We start from the raw sequence: 20,703 nt of genomic DNA, 5'->3' as shown, positions 1-20,703 counted from the left end.
GGTCATTATATTACAAAATGATTAACGGTGATCATAGGCAGTGGTGCACCCAAAAATTAATTAAAGTGGGGGACAAGCGGAGGCTTGTGGAAAAATTATATTTTATTCCGTATGTAGCCTTTGGATAGTCTAGGTCACCTGGTCCTCCGCCTATGGGTGCCCCACTGACCAAAGGTTATGAATTCTTTTATTCTTTAGTTTTCATGATACTTGATTAAGTTCGGTCCCCTCAAAATGATTTCTTTGATAGCTCTTCAATGACAAATATTATGAAACTTGTAACAACAGAATATAAAGTTAGAATAGATATTTTTGTGACAACGAAACTTTTCCATATTAGAATTTGCATTAAATTACAACCAGTAATCATTTTATTAAAAAAGAACGTGGCTTCCACGTCGCAATCTTTTCGTACGTCAGTATTTTGCGCGGAGATTTTGTGATGCACATTTGCGAGCAATTTCGCCTGATTAGAATAAATTAGTGCCAACGTTATAGAAACTAACAACGAAGTTGAAATAGTCGCTATAACTTGAATCGTAAAGTATACAATGTCGAAGACATAACCTAGGGTTAGAATAGATAAATAAGTAATGGTAAAAATGTTAGTTAAAAAATATTACAACTTACTCTCCCATACGGCTTGGATTATTTTGGGTACGTCAACAAAAAATGCCACCATCCAGTCAATAAGCCAAATAAAATACAGAGAACTAATACAATCGGTACACGTTTTAGTCACTTTTAAGAGGTCCGTATGTGTTTGGTATAAACACTGATAATTTAGATGTTTTACGTATCGCACACTTCTAATAAATATAGACCATTGTTGATCGAGAGAACTAACTACTACGATAACGTAGACGTACGTTAAAAATATTACATTGGTCGTTAGAAGATACGTTGTCACTTCAATAACTGCCATGGAAAAACCAAAGCATCTATTAACTTTTAAATGTTCAAAATCGTACAAAAATGTATCAATGTATTCATCCAGTTCGAGGAAGAAAAATATCCAATAATAGTTAATGATTATTCGATAAATGAAATAGACCCAAGCCAGAATAGTCAACAATCGAGATCGAAATGCATTAGTCCTAATCGCAGTTGTTTCACCTGTATATTTTAATATACATGATCAGAAATACATGTATTTCTGACATGGTGTTAACTAAAAAACGGTAATAATTCAAATTGCTTTTTAGGTATGATTTTGACATTTTAAGACGTATCTCGAATACCATTAAAGATAGAAACATGGTTCCAATTAGAAAAGTGTTCCCCATCCCAATTTATGTTGAAATGATTTAAACCCGACGTAATTTGACCAATAGGGTCAAAGATATTTTGACTGAAAAATGTTGGCGCGCATTTTTCTAATGGGAACCATTCCCGCACCTCTAATGGCTTTCGAGATAAATTTTGAAGGACCTTGAACCAATGGCTCAAGGTAATTCTAATTTGCAAATTTTTTAATTCCCTCACTTAAACTAGTTTGTCATGAAAATTTGTATTCCTTAGAACTAGTAGTTTTCGATTAATTAGCCCTTAAGTGTCGTCTCGTGATCATTATTCCCTTTACGACCCTCTTGTGTTTGGTATAAAATTTATCAAGTTCCGATTGGTCACATTACGTGGCCCTAAATGGGTCGGAGTGTGCAATAACTGGTGGTTTTACCGGGGAGTCGGGGTCCGGCTCTTGTATCCCATAAGGGCGGTGGCGCACTGGGAGATGTTAGCTTCGATCAAATGGTCCTATCTCCACCTCCGACTTCGGTCAGGTTTAGGCTGGATACTGAGCTTCGGCTCAGGCTAACGGAGAGGGTCCGTGCAAACTGTCCGCCTCGGCGGATTGGGTAGCCTGCTGTGGGGCGGCGGGCCTCCATATGCGGGCACGGCGGTCCTGTTTCCCGGCCTTTTGGAACAACACCGGGATCTCCGGTGCCGGCTGTGCCGGGTTACTTGGACTGCTGTGCGCTTGTCGTTCCCCTTTAGGAGCTCTCTCCAAAGGGTTTGACTCCTTACCTGCGTAGGTGTCGGCTGGAGTTGCTACATCATCCATTCTTAATCCCACTGCTGTGTGCGAAGTGGGAATTGGTCCACCCATTGCTGCTCCTTCTGCTGGGTTGAGTGGCTTGCGTCAAAGGTGCGACCATCAGTAGTACTACTACCCATGCTGGATTTGTCACCTGTCCGAGCTAGGTGGACGTTGGCGTAGGGCACTATGATGATAGGCCTCCGGTGGTATGGTCTCTGTTACTAGGTACACCGGGCTATAAATTCTGACACACTGGTCACATTACGTCGGGTTTAAGTCATTTCACCATAAACTGTGATGACGAACACTTTTCTAATTGGAACCATGTTTCTATCTTTAATGGTTCTCGAGATAAATTTTGAATGACCTTAAAGACACGGTTCAAGGTCATTAAAATTTTCATTGTCGAATTTCAAATTCATACCTAAAACACGTTTTGAGTCATTAGCTCTGTATCGTTTTTCTAATTAACACCCTGTATTCCGTAATTTTATTTTTTTAGTTGATTGATCAAATACTTACTATTATTGTACCTGTGGTGTACCACTTCACCATTAACGATATTATGATTAAAATTGACGATGAGGTTAGCGCAATTGTCAATCGAATAAAATCTTATTAAAAAATAATCGACACTAAATACAGCCGTTAAACAGCGTATAATCTCGCTGAAATTGAAGAAAAGGCCACTTAGTCTTTTACTTCTCCACGCGAAACTTATGGAGTACGCGATACAGTGTAACAGATATCCGTGGATTAAAATAAGAAGTATCCACTTCCTAATTCTAAATGAACACTTCTGTTGAGTGGAGTTAATTGAGTTCGTTTTCTGTTCGTAATATATTCCTACAGCTTTAAGAGAATCACGCGCTGTTTTTAATTCTTTGTCCATTATCTTTAAAATGCCGTTTGAAATTACATAAAAGACAGTTTCAAAATATATTTGCTTTATACAATAAGGTAATGGTTATTCGCCTATAACCAGCTGTATATACCCCAAACCATTTCTAGAATGACCATGATGTTTATTTATTTTATTTTGAACTAAATTACTATGCCTTGAGGCTATGAAACGTTAGTCTATATATTCGAAACACCTGTTCTATCCCAAGGGTTTTTATTGGTCATATATGTTATATAGTGTTAATAGTTAATATTCATGATATTTTGGGAGTAAACTAACAATTTGTTTGAAAGTATAGGAAAGAAAAATCAATTCAGTCACTAGATAGGAGGTCAAATTCAACGTCTATTCGAGGGGCTCGAATTTCTCCCCAAAATGAATAATTCAATCCAGTATTTTACTCTCACCGTATCTATAATTTATAATGAAGGTACTGTTTTTAAAAATTCAATGCTAATAACAATCCCATGCTATCTTCTCAACATACGGTAAACCGGGGCTAGGGGGAACGCGAGTCGACCCATGCGCTGTTAAGCCCTGGTCTTATTTCGACCAGAGGTAAAACTCACGTGTTATCTACGTCACAAGAGGTCGAGTTGCCGCTCCCACTCCTTTTTCCTTTCTCCTTGCATCTGACGGAGCCACACAGGCATCCTACTCTTCATCTCTATCGCTGCAGCTTGTGACGTCAAACACGATTTACATCACACCCCCAAAAATCAGAGGCAAAACGCGTCCACGTTAGCCAAACTTATAAGCATTTTTACGAAATGTGGAGATACCAAAAGTGTGCTAGTCCTTATACTTTTCAATGCTTAAGATTTAATGAATTCTGCTATCGAGATAGACCACATAGAAAGCTAGGCTAGGGTGGACGATGTGCAAACTTTATGGTTTGTTCTTTCGTGATTTGTATTAAAACGTAAATAGATGGCGGTAGCGTTTCCGTCGAGTGGGAAAAAATCAACAAGCCTGCTAGCCTTCCTCAGTGCTTCCTTAGGTATCGAAACTCCCGCCAGGCGACACTATTTCTACTATATAACTTAATTTTCTCCCTCCTCCCAGGGCTCCGAACTTCGACGTTAAACATTTAGTCACGTAATCTGATATATTACCAAGTTGGAAGAACTTATTAGGCAAACACCACTTTCCCAAATTCCCACCCTAAATTTGAAACTTCGAATAGCATTCTGAATGCTTGTATTTATTTTATCAGACCGAAATGGAGGGTTGAATCTCAAGGCGAGAGAAAAAGGTTTAAATTATAACGTCTCACTTTTAGCTCTACGAGTTTCTAGTCTAATGTTTTCTCAGTTGTAGAGTTGTGGGGTCCGCTTTATTCAGTGGCGTAGCCAGAAATTCCTCAAGGGGGGGGGGTCAAAATATGTGAATGTTAAGAGGGGGGTCGAGAAGGGGGTGGGATATTAGTATAGTCAAAGGTAGGCCCAAGGGGGGTATGGACCCGGAAACCCCCCTTGTCTATGCCACTGGCTTGATTAGCATAGCAACTTTGTTAAACCGACTTTTCAGAGGGGTAGTTCAGTTACACCTTAGTACAGAAGATGGAAAACCAATTCGGGGTTACATTTGCTCATTCGTTTCTAATATGTTTTGTACGCCACATTTCGGTTCGATTTATAAATCATAGATAAAATGAAAATGTATGTATTTTTTTGAAAAAATTGTTTATTTCGTAATAATTTATTACATAATTGAGCAAATGACTATCATTCTAAAAATATACATGTTGCACATGTTGAAATATTATTTAAGAAGACAATGCATAATTTTGGAAATGGTTATTCGGATATTTTCAACACCCGAATTGGCCATTCTTCAGGAATCCAATGTCTTAATAGCAGATATTGTTTCGGTGCATTTACTTGCACGTGCACGGGTCGCAGGTGCAGCTTTCGCCTGAAACAAACAAAAAATTATTAAATACAATTCGGTACACCTTTTTTTCGTAAATTCAAAATACGTGCCTAAACCCAGATATTTTCTAAGCTTCTAATTGAATTAACTCCCGTACCCCCCTTTTTTTTTATTAAATAAAAGCAATTTTCAAGGAGTTACAAAATTTGTTTTGGTTATTATTTGAGTTGCGGTGACAAGGTTTCAAGTATCGTCAATAACATTAGCGACGATAACCGTTGGAAATTGATATTAGGTCGGCGAAAATAGCAAATAAATTGGATGATAAGCGGGGTTATATTTATAACTGGTTCGGTGTTGAATGACGGGGGGGCCTTGTAAAAAAAAAACGATTGGTAAGGATTATTATCTTATCAATTTCGTCGGTATAGAAGCGAGGGGGAAAGTCTTTGATAGTATAATCAGACCACCCAACCCAATTGACTAGAATCAAGATTATTGATCTGACCCAGACAGTTGATAAAACTCTTACAAAATAATTTTATTATTTGAAAAAGAGAGTTAAGATAAGTCTATCAACAGAAGTTTTATTTACCAAGCTGCTAAAGGGTAGTCTTTGTTTAACTTTGATAAAACTTATCTACTTGATAATAACTATCCCTATTCTATTTATTACCCCAAGTCTGATAAATAGGAAATACTTTCTATTGTGAAATTCGTCTAAAAATTTTCCATAAGGGGTTATCTTTTGTTTCCTGGTTTTTTTTGTTTGAATATCGTTATTTTAATTATTTACCCGGGAAAACCTTTGTGATTAAGCTGCCCAGAAATTTCCATAGTTGTTTCAATTATATTATATTATTTCTACATATCTTAATTCCACGTTATTTTAGTAATAAATATCTTTAAATAAATTCATTTTAGGAAAATTATCTGCATAATCAATATTTAAACGTGTTTAATAAAATAAGGGATAAAAATATTTCGGATATATTAGCGTATTTTTTATTTACTGAGCCTAGACATTGTCTATGCGTTTTCTAGCGAGGGCTTTAGATCTCTCAAATAGCTCAAATTTTCTTTTAAAAGCGCCACTTGAAAGTCAAACCAACGAAACTTTAATTACGTATTTCTTTAATTTATTGAATTCTGCAGTTCTTCACTAATCCCTATTCTTTCTTTCATTTAAGTTAATACAATTTTCCAAAATGTAAATAATTGTTTAATTTAATTATTAAGCTATTGCAGGAAATGTATCTAAACCCAAATAAACAAACCAAAAAACAAATATCTTACATTTGCACTCTGCGGTGGTTTTACACGTGGCGCATTTGCAGCTAGCGCCACACTTGCACTCGGACTGGCAAGTGCATTTTCCGTCTATAAACGGAAAAAGAACAACATAATATTAAGAATGGAATCAATTTAGTTTTTACAGTAATAACGTATAAAATTAATAAGGTATAAATTTAATTCTTACCCTTTACGCAAGTGCATGGATCAGGCATAGTTGAGCTTTGAAACTGGGTTTAGGAAACCAACAAACGTGTTTAGAGAGATAAAAATTTGGTAATGATGAATTTGGCGCTCCGCGGTACCTTATATTGGGGCCAATAAACGCGTACCGTGTGCAAATTTGGGAGGCGTGTGCCGATTCAGCCAATCAGCGAGCTCTCGGTTTCGCAATCTGATTAATTCCGTTAACTTTCGGGGCGCGTGACTCGAACCACGCTTTATTTTGAATCCTCACAACAAGTTGGTCAAGCGATGTTGTTCTTATTTCACAATAAACAATAAAAAGTATCCGTTAGTGTATTATGATTTTAATGAAGAAATTCTTCAAAAGCTTTGTTTTTGGTACTTTTTTTATTCGCGCTTAAAGTATAACCAGAAGTTTATAATACATTTATCACGAGAGAAGTATACATCTAGGCTATTATAAATTAAAAATTAAACGTGTACCTTCGCAGGTTAGACCGAGGGGGTAGCCACTTAAGAAATATGGTGTCCAAATAATTATTTCCGGAAATCTAGAAATATCGAGAAATCCAAAGAAATATTGGAAATAATAAAAAATTATCGGAAAAATCGGAAATATTTGAGAAATACCGAGAATATTTGAGAAATATCGGAAATAATTGAGTAATACCGGAAATATTTGAGAAATATCGGCAATATTAAAATTATCGGCAATATTTGAGAAATACCGGAAATAATTGAGAAATACTGGAAATATTTGAGAAATACCGGAAATAATTGAGAAATACCGGAAATAATTGAGAAATACTGGAAATATTTGAGAAATACCGGAAATATTTGAGAAATACTGGAAATAATTGAGAAATACTGGAAATATTTGAGAAATATCGGAAGTAATTGAGAAATACCGAAAATAATTGAGAAATACTGGAAATATTTGAGAAATACTGTAAATATTTTAGAAATATCGGAAATATTAAAATTATCGTAATTTTTTTGAGAAATACCGGAAATAATTGAGAAATACTGGAAATATTGGATAAATATCGGAAATATCTGAGAAATATCGGAAATAATTGAGAAATACTGGAAATATTGGATAAATATCGGAAATATTTGAGAAATACTGGAAATATCGGAAATATTTGAGAAATACCGGAAATATTTGAGAAATATCGGCAATATTAAAATTATCGGCAATATTTGAGAAATACCGGAAATAATTGAGAAATACTGGAAATATTTGAGAAATACCGGAAATAATTGAGAAATACCGGAAATAATTGAGAAATACTGGAAATATTTGAGAAATACCGGAAATATTTGAGAAATACTGGAAATAATTGAGAAATACTGGAAATATTTGAGAAATACTGTAAATATTTTAGAAATATCGGAAATATTAAAATTATCGTAATTGTTTTGAGAAATACCGGAAATAATTGAGAAATACTGGAAATATTGGATAAATATCGGAAATATCTGAGAAATATCGGAAATAATTGAGAAATATCGGAAATATTTGAGAAATACCGGAAATATTTGAGAAATATCGGCAATATTAAAATTATCGGCAATATTTGAGAAATACCGGAAATATTTGAGAAATACTGGAAATATTTGAGAAATACCGGAAATAATTGAGAAATACCGGAAATAATTGAGAAATACTGGAAATATTTGAGAAATACCGGAAATATTTGAGAAATACTGGAAATAATTGAGAAATACTGGAAATATTTGAGAAATATCGGAAGTAATTGAGAAATACCGAAAATAATTGAGAAATACTGGAAATATTTGAGAAATACTGTAAATATTTTAGAAATATCGGAAATATTAAAATTATCGTAAATTTTTTGAGAAATACCGGAAATAATTGAGAAATACTGGAAATATTGGATAAATATCGGAAATATCTGAGAAATATCGGAAATAATTGAGAAATACTGGAAATATTGGATAAATATCGGAAATATTTGAGAAATACTGGAAATATCGGAAATATTTGAGAAATACCGGAAATATTTGAGAAATATCGGCAATATTAAAATTATCGGCAATATTTGAGAAATACCGGAAATAATTGAGAAATACTGGAAATATTTGAGAAATACCGGAAATAATTGAGAAATACCGGAAATAATTGAGAAATACTGGAAATATTTGAGAAATACCGGAAATATTCGAGAAATTCTGGAAATAATTGAGAAATACTGGAAATATTTGAGAAATATCGGAAGTAATTGAGAAATACCGAAAATAATTGAGAAATACTGGAAATATTTGAGAAATACTGTAAATATTTTAGAAATATCGGAAATATTAAAATTATCGTAAATTTTTTGAGAAATACCGGAAATAATTGAGAAATACTGGAAATATTGGATAAATATCGGAAATATCTGAGAAATATCGGAAATAATTGAGAAATACTGGAAATATTGGATAAATATCGGAAATATTTGAGAAATACTGGAAATATCGGAAATATTTGAGAAATACCGGAAATATTTGAGAAATATCGGAAATATTTGAGAAATACCGGAAATATTTGAGAAATATCGGAAATATTTGAGGAATATCGGAAATATTTGGAAATCTGAAATCTGGTGTACAATTTTTTCCAAGTGACAGATTCCGCCAAATCGCATCACGGCTTTAAATTTACCGAAACTATTACTTCACTTAAAGGGAATATAACCTCTGGTATTTCTGTCGCCCTCCGAGGGTTCCAATATTGTCCGCTGCCTCCCATGGCTTTTCACACATGCGGCGCTGATAATCGCTGATTGCGAAGGGAATAAAGGAAATTGATGGGGTCTTCCATAAAGAACGCGTTGGAGGTTCTATTCCCTTAAAGGTGTAAAATGTAAAAATAACACTGATTAGATATATTTAACCGTGGGGAATTAACTTCGATGATTAAGTTTGCACCTTTTATCGATTAAATCCGACGAAAACATGATTAAGATGATTAAATCACGTTTAAATCGACTTAATGATTAAGCCGATTAAATCACGATTAAATCGACTTAATGATTAAGCCGATTAAATCGAGTTAATGGTTAATCCGATTAAATCGAGTTAATGATTAAGCCGATTAAATCGAGTTAATGATTAAGCCGATTAAATCGAGTTAATGATTAAGCCGATTAAATCACGATTAAGATGATTAAGCCGATTAAATCACGATTAAGATGATTAAATCGAGTTAATGATTAAGCCGATTAAATCACGATTAAGATGATTAAAACACGATTAAATCGAGTTAGTGATTAAGCCGATTAAATCACGATTAAGATGATAAAATCGCGATTAAAAATAAATATATATTGCAAAATTAGATCGTGATTTAATCGATATAATCACGATTAAGCTGATTAGATCGTGATTTAACAGATTAACTTGTGAATAATTCAAGATGAAAATATTAAATCGGATTAAAAATTTAATCTCGATTAACACGATTTAATACATTTAATCGGATTTAAACCGATTAAGTATGCCCCCCGTATTTACCTATTGATTAACCATATTTCACCAGTGAAGTAATATTAGAAAATCAATATATGACGTCCGCGATGACGTCTTGACACCGCACTATTTTTTATTCCCTAACACGTTTTGAAAAATCATCGGTGAAGGTACATGTTTCAAGCGAATATCACGAGCAGTTGAGGGAGATTAAAACTTTTTTCGTAAGAGATATATTATATACTTTTGGTGAAACGTAGACTCGTAACTAAATGAAATTAGTTACATCAGTGGCGAAGCAAGACATTCGTCAAGGGGGGGGGTCGAAGTATGTGAATGTTAAGAGGGGTCGAGGAGGGGTGGAAATGTAGTACAGTCAAAGGCAGGCCCAAGGGGGGTCTGGACCCGGAAACCCCCCTTGTCTACGCCAATGAGTTACATATATGCAGGGCCGTAACCAGGGGGGGGGGGCGGTCGGTCTGTGCCCGCCCTGAAACGTATGGTTGTATGTACATTTTTTTATTTGTTTCCATTGTGTGCCCCCCCCCTGAAATCAACTCCTGGTTACGGTGCTACATATATGGTGTATGATCATGGCCGCCATTTTTGGGGAAAATTCTTTTCTCTACGGGTGACGTCGCGTTACTTGAAAGTCTTGTGATTATGTTCCATAAGTGTGAAATAATTACTGATGTGTCTTATGTGAATTATGAACTTATATAAATAAAATCAAAATGGCCACCATGACCAAAGCTAAAATTTAAATTGTATTCCTATCATAATATTAACTAAAATTGTTACACTACTTTCAGTAATATCTTTCAAGTGTGTTTAGTATAATTCATTAAAGTCTTCATAATGACTACTAAACATTTGGTTTAGTCTCTGTCAGTGTAAGTTTAGTAACGGATAAAATTGCTCCCGCGTGAAACTGCTACAGTGAAAAGGTCAATTCTATAAGTTTCCTTGAAATGTGAGGTAGTGGCGGTAGGTAAAATGATCTTTGAGATGTCTCTGGCGCGGGCGGCGCTCGAGGGCTCCAATTCCCACTGAAACACTCCCTTGTTTTTCGACGAAATTTCGCAGAAAAACAATCGGAACGTTCTTTTTATCGCTGAAAATTTTGGCGCCTTTTCTCTTTCTAATCAATGATAGCGTTTTCCCTCCAAACTTTACTATAAAACCAGTGATTTCTATTTCTGGGGAAAAAGACGAATTGTTTGAAATATAAATTCAAGGTTTTTGATAGGCTATCGGATTAAAAGGGGGAAGGAAAATGGGAGGGATTAACGGTCCCCCTGCGCGGTTCTCTAATCATTCGTTTCCTGCCCTCTTATGAAAGGCCCTTTGTTACTCGTTCGTGAGAAAAGCCACGTCAAAGATATTTTACGACCGTTGATTATTTCCACTAAAGATGCATAAGCACGTCAAATCTGGAGGGAGGGAAGGAACGGAGATGACACATCTTCATCAGGGCCCCCCTGATAAAGTTACGTCACAAATTAGGGGCAACTGGGATGCCTAGTTCAGTCTGTCTGACATTGAAATAAGCTTTTAGAGGTACCAGTAGTTTTCGTGGAAGTTATTCACGCGATGCCTTGTTTCATAATCGCGCCACGCCGGAAATTCTTGATAGTCTGTCTCTACAGTTACTGTGTATACCGGAAAAATATTATACTTTATATTTGCACTAGGAAAACGACTTACAATATAGTTTTTATTTTGAACACAACATTTTGACTATATGTACAATAAAATGACTAACATGTCCATGATGTCCGTAGTTTAATTTCTTTTACCGAATGGGTCACTCCAGATTTTCATACCTGTGGGGAGAAAAAATTATTTAAAATTACGCTCGTACCGGCGTTGAACGTTACTTTCGGATAGTAGGCAGAGCAGCCGGGTATAAGTGACGTCCCAAAAAACCGCCAGCCGTCACGAAATAAGAATGGAGGGTAGTCGCGTGTAATCTTTTTCCCCTGGACCTGGACTTCCCTCGTTTTCATTCAAATTCTCCACCGTTTAATATATTTTACGAGGTATAATTATTCCCTGTATCGCTGGGCAGCTGCTATTAGGTGGAAACCACAAAACCAAACCAAAAATCAGCCTCACGCCCAAGCCTTTTCTCCCCCAATACAATTATAAGAAGGGAGAAGACCCTATTACAGGGGTACCGCCATTGTGTATACATTTTTAATAATATACTTGTTACTAGATGGCGCCATCAGTTTACAATCCGAAATAACAAAAATGATAAAACCCGCGAAAGTCTAATTTAAATTGTGGTTATTTAAAAGCTGAAATTTTGTATAACTATATTTTCTAAAATGTTTTATACAAACTTTCAGCTTGAATAATAAAATTTAATTTTTTTTAAATTATGCGCCCAAATATCTACGCTGGTGTCATCTAGTGTCGAAATACGAAATTAAAATTTTATACTCGATGACGGTTTCTAAAGGTTTGTTTCCCTGTATGTATTATGCGAATTGGTTTATTGAGCGGGAAAATCGCCCAGCTGGCAACTCGGTACCATTGGTAGGATAGTTTTGTTTTGGGGGATGCAAAAACTAATTCGGAAGCAAAGATCGCTTTCACATCATTTCGTATTCTAGGATCACTTTGGGTGGGCAAGGGGAAGTACCACACCATTTCGTAATCTAGGATCACGTTGAGTGAGCGAGGGAAATAAATTTTAGATTCTAGGATCGCTTTGGGTGGGCAAAGGGAAACTACCGCTGGAGTTCCATGACGGCCTTGCCCGATTAATTTTTTTTTGTAGTACATTTTTAGTTATTTCTTTGGAATTTAAATGACGCTACCTTAAATTTATATTTTGGAAAAATTCACCGCAATTTTTTTATAAACATTCTTTTAAAATGAGTGATATTTTTCAACTGGGCTGCGTTCAACAACTCTAAAATAGCTCAGCGCTGAGCTCAACGGTCAGCGGTTTTTTGTTGAACGGGTTTTTTGACTTCCGGTTTTGACGTCACGTTGATCATCGGAGACTCAGCGGAAACATCGGCTGGGCGAGATGGTTTTTCCGTCACTCATCGGTGTCGTGACGTCATTCGACAAAGTTAAAGGAGGGGTAGCAGACGATATTTTGTTCGTTAAGTCAGCGAACTATATAAATCGTACAACAACTTTAGATTTTTGTGACGTAGCGTTGATTAAAAGAACTCAACGATAACTCAACGGTTTTTCTCAGTTGATAGTTGCTGAACGCAGCCCTGGTAGTAAGACAAGTTTGCTTGCTCGTAGCGTCGTAGGCGTACGTCGCGGCTAAGTCACGCCTTGAAACGGCCACCATGACATTAATTTGACGTCACAGATCACGAGGCGAAACGCTACACGATCCTGCGAAAATATCACGTGACCGCCATGGGCGTCTTAATGTCATGGCCGACCGAGACGCAACCATTGAGTTAGGAATATTAATCTAGAGGTCCAATCAAAACGTCGGATTTCAGTATTTCGCGAAACAAGTTTAAAAAAAATAAGAATACTGCCGTCTGCTCCCAAATGACGAGAAAACTTTATCATTCTACCCGTGGCGCCGTCTATCTCTCAATGGTTCGTTCAAATAAGACGCGTTTTCTGGCAAAAATATTTTTTTTTCAAAAATAATGGATGGCGCCACGGGTCATATGATAACGTTTTCTCGTCATTTTAGAGGAGACGGCACATTCGTAATTTTCAAAACTTGTTTCGCGGGGAGCAGATTAGATTGGATCTCTTGATTAATATTCCCAACTCCATGGACGCAACACCCATGAGCAAGCTACGAATAAGTTTGACCCTTTGGGAAATATTTTACTGTAATCGAAGGCGGACTGGTAACGTTTTAATCAGGTGGGCATAGTATTTCGTGGCCACACTTTTCGTCTGAGTTGCTCTCAGTAATAATATGAAGATTACTAAGTGTCATACTTATGTTAAAATATTATAAACTTATGGTAATAGAATTTGTTTTTTGCGGGATGCTATCAAAATGCGATATGAGACGCGAGAGTGCTGACGCAAAACGGTGACATGTTTATGGAATAATATTATCAGACGTACATAAGCGATCCACCCAGGCTATAAAAAAGTGACCCTTCTCAGGTTCGAGACAGTTTTCTACCCAATTGCGAAAGTATACGCCTATATTAAAAGGTGGGTTAAATGTCGACCTACCCTACGAAATTTGAATTTTTATGGAAAAGAATTTTCTGTCTTGAGTAGTTTCGGGTTTTCGGTTTAAAATCGTCTGCGTTTCAGACGACTTGTAACGAAATAGCAGTTTCTTGTTAGTTTTTCATATAAATTCATATTTTGCTGGATGGGTCAGCATTTTCACCCACCTTTTAATAGGCGTATACAGCACATTATGGCTTAGAATTTCTTACGTGTATTAGTCTGTATAACGATGTAATATTTAATATTTACACCCCGTATATATCTATAAACCACATTTTCACGTTTTATCAGTATTATAAAGTCACACCATGAAGAATTTTCGAAGTCATTAGTTTTAAGCAAATAACATTTGCATTAATGGTAGATTAATCCTATAATTTAAGGGGGGGGGGGGTGATTTGTTTAAGTGTTACTAAATTCTAGAGGGGTGACGCGTAGCTCAAATGTTACGTAACATATTATAGTTTTATTATATAATAATTAACCAAATACTTTGACTTCCAGTCACAATTTAATAAGGGCGTATTCAAGATTCAATTTCGCTTTTGGTTTACCGCTTACGCCCCTTTATGACCTGAAAGCCACTTACGTTTTGCACAACCCCAGTGGCCTAGCCAGGATTTCGGTTCTACAATTATACGTTTCGAGGTGGGGGGGGGGGGGACGTGTGCCTCTGCACCACCCCCTCCACGATTAGTTTTCTATATGGTAGACCATAAATAAATATTCTTGCTAATTTTTTCGTTTGTAGGGTCGTCTGCTTAGATTAACGCTAGCGTGGTCACGAACCTGGCGGACAAAAACTTGGCTTACAAGCTACATCCTCATTGTGCATGTCGACGTGTCACAGCCCGGAACTCCGGATGTGACAAGTAAACTTGTTGCTAGGTGCTTCCCCTAGAAGGGGATTTATTATAAACTTCCGGTAATACTTATCCAAGAATCACTTACATACAGACTTACAGAGATAATCAATCTAAAGAGGCGTGGTGACGTGGAAATTTTCCCTTGGAAGAGTTAAAGCAAGTGTCGGCTCGACGTCAAATAGCTCTTTTTTCAACAGATGTCGCTAGCGTCGAAATCAAAACAAGATGCTGAAGCTACATTTTGACCCAAAATGCGGGACATACAAGTACCCCTCGTGTTGATTGGCTCGTTTGTAAATTTGTCAATAACTTCAATTATAGTAATTGTTTATAATATATTTTATATGGGATATTTAATTTAGGTTAAAGTTCACTAAGTAGAGTAAAAGTGGTCTAAATATAATACTCGATAATGACTCTGACGACGTTATTGTTTCGCTATTTTGAATTTTAGCTTCCGTTCCCATTTAATAGATGGCTCCACGCTCTCCACGAAAGAGATTTTTTTCGAAGATTCGGATAGATTTATGGCCATCTATAAAAACAGCGGCCTTTTAATAATACAGGTGGCAATGATAGAGCCGACAGTTGCTTTAAACAAAAAATGTTACTTTAAATTTTCGTAATTATAATTTCCCGTGAAATTTCCTTAGTAAACGTAGATGACAAAAATTATATTTTTTCCCGCTGTTTCCACACCTCTTTAGGTTGATTAATCTTGAGGGATGCGTCAATTTCTTAAGATATCTTGGGTTTCCTGCAATATCCGTAAGAATTCTTACCTCTGGCTGTATTTTTTCAATTAAATTCTTGCAAAAATGCTTGCCGACTTTACGCACACTGGTTCATGTATAGGGACCGTCCCATTGAAATAGGCACCCCCCAAAATCAAAGTTTCTACCCCCCATTCGACCACCTTCGGTAGGCCCCTGTTCGCGTATATACGAAAACACGGGCATTTTAAGCGGAAGTGACGAAATTGTTCGATAGAAAACGCAATACCGTCTGCTAGAAGTAGAAACTCAAAACGAGTCTTAAGATTCTTAATGCTTGTGTTTTTCTGTTATTATATATTAAACAATAATACGAACCACCAGGTTGAATATCTTCCTGGTTAATCCCAGTTCTGTTTATTTCTTGGGCTTTTTCTGCGATTAAACAAATGGAAATGGCAAATTAAACTTATTGTAGAAATAGTCTGTCTAATGATCTTACTGTATTCATCTACATGGAAGAATGGGTAAACAACTACAGGATAGACAAAAGCGGCAATAAGTCCGACGAATCCACCAATGAATGCAAATGATTTCCACTTGGTTAGGTGAATATAATTAGGGGTCATTTTGCTAGGATACCTTTTACGTTATATTATTTTAGAGTGTGTTGCTTCACCTCGACAACGCCGCCATTTTTAGCTTAACAAGCTTCAATTTTAGAGGTTTTCTACTATTTCACGAGACACTGGAAAATAAATCCAGTCGTTTGATTGCTTGGAAATGACGTTATCGGTAGTTTAATACCAACGGTAGTAGGAATAAAAAGGAAGTTTTTCCCTGTAAAGTACGCTTTTAAGTTTCCTTCGTGTCGCGCCCTGAAGTCCGATCCCAAATACTTTACAAAGAAAGTAATATGAAACTTTTTCGTATCTGGGGTAATTTTTACGCCACATTTTTTGAAATATAATGGTAAGTTTTGTGTGTATTTTAAATATAAAGTTATAAGTTAACTAATTATCATAAAACTTAGGAACCCGATACAACACTTGAGGAAGGATCGGAAGAACTGAGAAAAGCGTTGGAATGGGAGCTAAGTTTGGATAATAGTGATTTAAGAAGTAGAGCGTGGTATCACGGGACGATTCCCCGTACCAGAGCTGAAGAATTATTAACAGATAATGGTGACTTCTTGATTCGAGACTGTACGTCGAGACCCGGTGATTATGTATTGACTTGTAAATGGAAAGCAATTCCATTACATTTTGTTATCAACAAAGTAATTCAACAACCCAACACAGTCTATGAGAAAATACAGTTTCAATTTGAAGATGATTGCTTCGACACGGTTCCTGGCCTAGTTACGTATTATGTTGGGAATAAAAATTCAATATCAGCTGCTTCAGGGGCAATTATTAGCAAACCCATAAATCGTACCATGCCCTTAAGTTATTACGCTTCACGTTATGGCCTTAAGCAAAAGGAATTGCCAAGTTACACTTCAGTTGGAGGCCATGCCCTTGATAACTTGGCACAAACTCCTGTTGACCCCTCGAATGTTCTTGTCAATTCTCCCATTCCTCCTTTACCAGCTAAGCAAGGCTATGCTGGTGAGCAAACACGGTATCACACAACTGTTCCACAACCCCAAGTTGAAAACTTGTCCGATTGTGAAGACTTACCTCCTCCAAAACCCAGTAGAATATCAGTTAACCGTCAGCTAGATTTTACTAACATGCCTGGTCCGAATCATGTCTATCATGAACCAGTTTTTGAGTCAAATAACATAAATTCTCCATTTTTAAATTCACCTTATACTCATAGTTTGAAAAATGGCAGCAGGAAAACATCCGGTGAGACCAGGTTTTCATTTTTGGATAGAGAAAGTTTATCCGATATCCCAATAGAATCTACCAAAGATACTTCAGCGGTTTTGCATTCCATACCCGATTTGGATCCAGTATCTCGATTTAAATTGGACATTTTCACAACTGCACTGTTGCCAAATGAAAACAAACCATTGGAAGCGCCTTCTCTTTTGAAAGTGCGCTCACTGATCATGTCAGCCGCACCAAAAATGCTTGGAAATCACTTGACACGTTCTGATCTGGAAGTTTTAAAATGCTCTCAAGATTATGATCTGGGTCTGGGTGTTGTTTCTGGCTTGGAGCTGTTGGTTTTACCCCAAGGAATTCAACTTTGCAGTGATTTACTTGAGAGGTAAATTTGTTTTTAATATGCTTTAATCACTTATGTAATTTATTTTTGCTTTTGATAGGACAAATTGCTTGAAATACTTTGTTGCCATTTTGATATTAACTTGCGGCAGTGAAATGGAACGAAGTGAAATGATCAACAAGTTTATTCAAGTAGCAGCTGATACGAAAGCAGCGTTAGGAAACCTGTATGGATTTACTGGTTTGATGCTTGGATTGGCCCTCCCTCAAGTGGATAGACTGAAATCTACGTGGCTGACATTACGGCAAATGCACACTGATAGTGCCCTCATGTTTGAAACTAAATTGAGACCAACCCTCAAAGCTATGCAAGAATGTACAAATCCGCAAGCTCCAAACACATGCATTCCTTATTTATTTTCATTGGCCACAATATTGCAAAAGCATTTGCAAGTTGTCACATCTGAACCCATTCAACCTCAGCAACCACCCGAGAGTCCCAGCCCTCAAACTACCTTGAGTGGGAGTCAACTGAATAACTACCCTATGTTGGGTCTGCAATGGGAGCAAACCTGCGCTGATTATGGCCTACAGTTGCTGCTTTCTCATTTGGAAAATGGCCGACGAAATGGAAACAGTTTTGCGATGTATAAACGCAACAGTGAGATAGCCCTGGAAGGTGCCAAATTTGACGACCAACTATTGGAAGTGTTCCACACTGAATTTCATCTCAGATTTTTATGGGGCAGTAGAGGCGCAGTTGTGGCAGGCTCGGAGAGATATGCCAAGCTTGAACAAGTATTAACAGTAATGTCTGAACGTTGCGAAGTACCTCATGACGGCAACTAATTTACATGACACCTAAACTAATTTATAGTCTGATATATAACAATCTCTATAATTTTAATATATTTTCTCATCTGTATACGCTATTTTAACACTACTTTTAAGTAAAAAATGAGTGATAATTTTCTTATTTACAAAAACTAATTCCATGTGCCAGTAATCTCGAATGAACTATACTACTTTTATTCACTTTTGTTGTTAGAAGATTTATTTTTTAATGCTATTTTGATTTTATACTTTTGTTTCTAGTCATTATTTTTAGATATATATATATATGAAATTATGATTGCGTTAAAAATCCCTTTAGTTTTAAACCATCTGTTGTGAATGAATATCAAAATATGCAAATTACTAGTGCTCAATGTATGCATGTTGTTTGTCTTCCAAGAAATTAGCAAAAAGTACTGATTACAATGAATTTGTTTTATTCTGTCAAAAATGTGAATTTATTAATAACTTTTTTTAAAAAGCTTTATTGGCAATAAATTTCAGTTTTTAACATCGACTTCCATTTCCTTGTCTTTCTGTTTCTCCATAGCTTTTTCTCTCGCCTAAAATTGTACATTTTATAATTTTTACACTAACATTTTTAGCTTTATAAAGTTGGTCAGTACTACCTTTTCTACTAATGGAACTAATTTTTTCTCCTCTGCCAATATTTTTAGTAATTCCATTATTAACGGGAGATAATTATGTTTCCGACGAATATTTTCAACCTACATATGTAAATAATATTGGAATTATTTTAAAAATTAATACAATTTATAGTTACTTTATATTGTTTCATTTTCCTATCTTCCTCATTTAGCAAAAAATGCAATTGACTCAGTTCGTTTTGTATCTCCCCTTTTCCCTCCGGTGGAACATTTTCAAGACGTTGCTGAAGTTCCTCTAGACGTTTCTGGTACAGCATTCTTCTGTCTGAGATTATTGCCATCAGATTAAAGTGAATTTCACCTTCGTTATACCTGAAAGTGTAATTTTATTTATTTTTACGCTAAAATACTTTATGGCTCGCTTACTTTCGAATACGTTGATCAATTATGGGCCTAACAACGTCGATCCAGTCGACTGAAGATGGAATTCCCCCTAAATCAATTGGTCCGTCTTTAAGGCCGTCTAACTCATATAAGCGGCCGTCAATAGGAACATAGCCCACAAAATGATAGACATCATCATCTTTATTAGCTCCTTTACAGTCAAACTCTATCATTTGGTGTCGAGAGAAGCCGTTATGCACTTCTTTTATGACATTCGAGTTGCTCAAAGCCAAACCTTTCATCTAATTATTTACCCATTAGAGTGTACGTTTATTTGGATAATTGAACTTTTTACCATGGCATCAAATGAGCTGCTAAATTCTTTAAATGAACCTAAAGTTTCACCTAAAGTCACGTCTGGGTGTTTGCAATTAAGCAAAATGCTGAGGATTGCTTGCGTTGCACATGCGTTGTTAATTACCTGATGAATAAAGGAAGAGTTAGGAAGGTTTAAAGCTAGGATTATTTTTTAGGTACGGTACTTGTTTGGCAAAAAATATTTTTTCCAAACGACTGTCAGCGACAATTGATCCTGATGGTTCATCTCCCGGGAACCATTTAAACAGAAAGATCAAGCCATGTACGGGTCTGTGTGAAAAAAATTAATTTAATAGCTGAAGAAACATGACATGTCGCATTGTTATATTACTTCAATTTTTCGAAGCTTTCTGGTTCTAGGCTATATAATTCTTCAACTTGCACACCTTTAACACCTTAAAATTGATCTAAGAAAATTAAGAGTATGCAAAAGGCGAAAGTAATTTATTAGTTTTTAAATTACCAAATCCTCGAATAAGTTCCGTAAAAACTCCTGGATCACTTTCTATCAAACACCAATCACCGGCGGATGCCATTTCAATTTTGAGCTTTTTATGACTAAGTAAATGTAAAATTACCCAATAGATGGCGTAGCATAATTTTTCCGTTGTTGAGCCCAACGTCTATACCTAGCAAGATTCCCAATTTCATTGATAGCGGCTGCAGCAGCAGCTGCTACTTTTTATTTCTCAGAGTTAGCAGTATTTTAGTTAAATTAGATTGAGTTACTATAATACTAATGTTATATCGTGTGTTTTCTGCTTGAAAAATTACTTTGG

At 36.1% G+C, this 20,703-nt stretch overlaps 3 protein-coding genes and 1 long non-coding RNA gene across 5 annotated transcripts; 1 reads left to right on the top strand and 3 right to left on the bottom strand.

Moving 5' to 3' along the window:
* Nucleotides 1-4,608: 4,608 nt before the first annotated feature.
* On the bottom strand, nucleotides 4,609-6,406 carry LOC149948263 (uncharacterized). The gene is made up of 3 exons (XR_016480336.1): nucleotides 6,298-6,406; nucleotides 6,114-6,197; nucleotides 4,609-4,859 (listed from the first exon to the last, which is right to left on the bottom strand). It is a non-coding gene; the product is annotated as an uncharacterized LOC149948263 (long non-coding RNA).
* Nucleotides 6,407-11,476: 5,070 nt separating this feature from the next.
* Nucleotides 11,477-16,277, bottom strand: LOC149948262 (small integral membrane protein 20-like). Of its 2 annotated transcripts, XR_016480618.1 has the most exons (4): nucleotides 16,046-16,277; nucleotides 15,922-15,978; nucleotides 14,754-14,861; nucleotides 11,477-11,599 (listed from the first exon to the last, which is right to left on the bottom strand). XR_016480618.1 is itself a non-coding variant. In XM_090173242.1 (3 exons), exons 1-3 carry the CDS (start codon nucleotides 16,170-16,172, stop codon nucleotides 11,559-11,561), a joined length of 225 nt encoding a protein of 74 aa, XP_090029368.1. In that variant the 5' UTR covers nucleotides 16,173-16,270; the 3' UTR covers nucleotides 11,477-11,558. The 2 variants fall into 2 exon arrangements, 1 of the variants encoding a protein (XP_090029368.1); XM_090173242.1 differs by lacking the exon at nucleotides 14,754-14,861 and having other exon boundaries at nucleotides 16,046-16,270.
* Nucleotides 16,099-19,071, top strand: LOC149948261 (SH2 domain-containing protein 3C). The gene is made up of 3 exons (XM_090173240.1): nucleotides 16,099-16,515; nucleotides 16,577-17,763; nucleotides 17,822-19,071. Exons 1-3 carry the CDS (start codon nucleotides 16,513-16,515, stop codon nucleotides 18,567-18,569), a joined length of 1,938 nt encoding a protein of 645 aa, XP_090029366.1. The 5' UTR covers nucleotides 16,099-16,512; the 3' UTR covers nucleotides 18,570-19,071.
* On the bottom strand, nucleotides 18,977-20,493 carry Uch-L5 (ubiquitin carboxy-terminal hydrolase L5). Its single transcript, XM_090173241.1, has 8 exons — nucleotides 20,388-20,493; nucleotides 20,256-20,319; nucleotides 20,089-20,194; nucleotides 19,902-20,027; nucleotides 19,589-19,848; nucleotides 19,339-19,534; nucleotides 19,184-19,282; nucleotides 18,977-19,117 (listed from the first exon to the last, which is right to left on the bottom strand). Exons 1-8 carry the CDS (start codon nucleotides 20,458-20,460, stop codon nucleotides 19,055-19,057), a joined length of 987 nt encoding a protein of 328 aa, XP_090029367.1. The 5' UTR covers nucleotides 20,461-20,493; the 3' UTR covers nucleotides 18,977-19,054.
* Between the last annotated feature and the right edge of the window lie 210 nt (nucleotides 20,494-20,703).

Source organism: Leiobunum rupestre, chromosome 4 (assembly GCF_980474605.1).
Source record: "Leiobunum rupestre chromosome 4, qqLeiRupe1.1.hap1, whole genome shotgun sequence".
Lineage (NCBI taxonomy): Eukaryota > Metazoa > Arthropoda > Arachnida > Opiliones > Sclerosomatidae > Leiobunum > Leiobunum rupestre.
The sequence above is the reverse complement of the archived record's forward strand: the minus strand, read 5'-3'. Positions and strand labels throughout refer to the sequence as shown.

What these genes read in the sequence shown, in the direction of transcription:
- LOC149948262 (XM_090173242.1), bottom strand. Translation starts at nt 16,172, where the DNA reads ATGACCCCTAATTATATTCACCTAACCAAGTGGAAATCATTTGCATTC. An exon ending in CTTCCATGTAGATGAATACA is followed by an intron (nt 15,979 to 16,045) that starts GTAAGATCATTA and finishes GTTTAATCGCAG; the next exon opens with AAAAAGCCCAAGAAATAAAC. An exon ending in GGAAGATATTCAACCTGGTG is followed by an intron (nt 11,600 to 15,921) that starts GTTCGTATTATT and finishes TTCTCCCCACAG; the next exon opens with GTATGAAAATCTGGAGTGAC.
- LOC149948261 (XM_090173240.1), top strand. An exon ending in TGCAGTGATTTACTTGAGAG is followed by an intron (nt 17,764 to 17,821) that starts GTAAATTTGTTT and finishes TGCTTTTGATAG; the next exon opens with GACAAATTGCTTGAAATACT.
- Uch-L5 (XM_090173241.1), bottom strand. Translation starts at nt 20,460, where the DNA reads ATGGCATCCGCCGGTGATTGGTGTTTGATAGAAAGTGATCCAGGAGTT. An exon ending in GGAACTTATTCGAGGATTTG is followed by an intron (nt 20,320 to 20,387) that starts GTAATTTAAAAA and finishes ATCAATTTTAAG; the next exon opens with GTGTTAAAGGTGTGCAAGTT. An exon ending in GCAGCTCATTTGATGCCATG is followed by an intron (nt 19,849 to 19,901) that starts GTAAAAAGTTCA and finishes GTAAATAATTAG; the next exon opens with ATGAAAGGTTTGGCTTTGAG.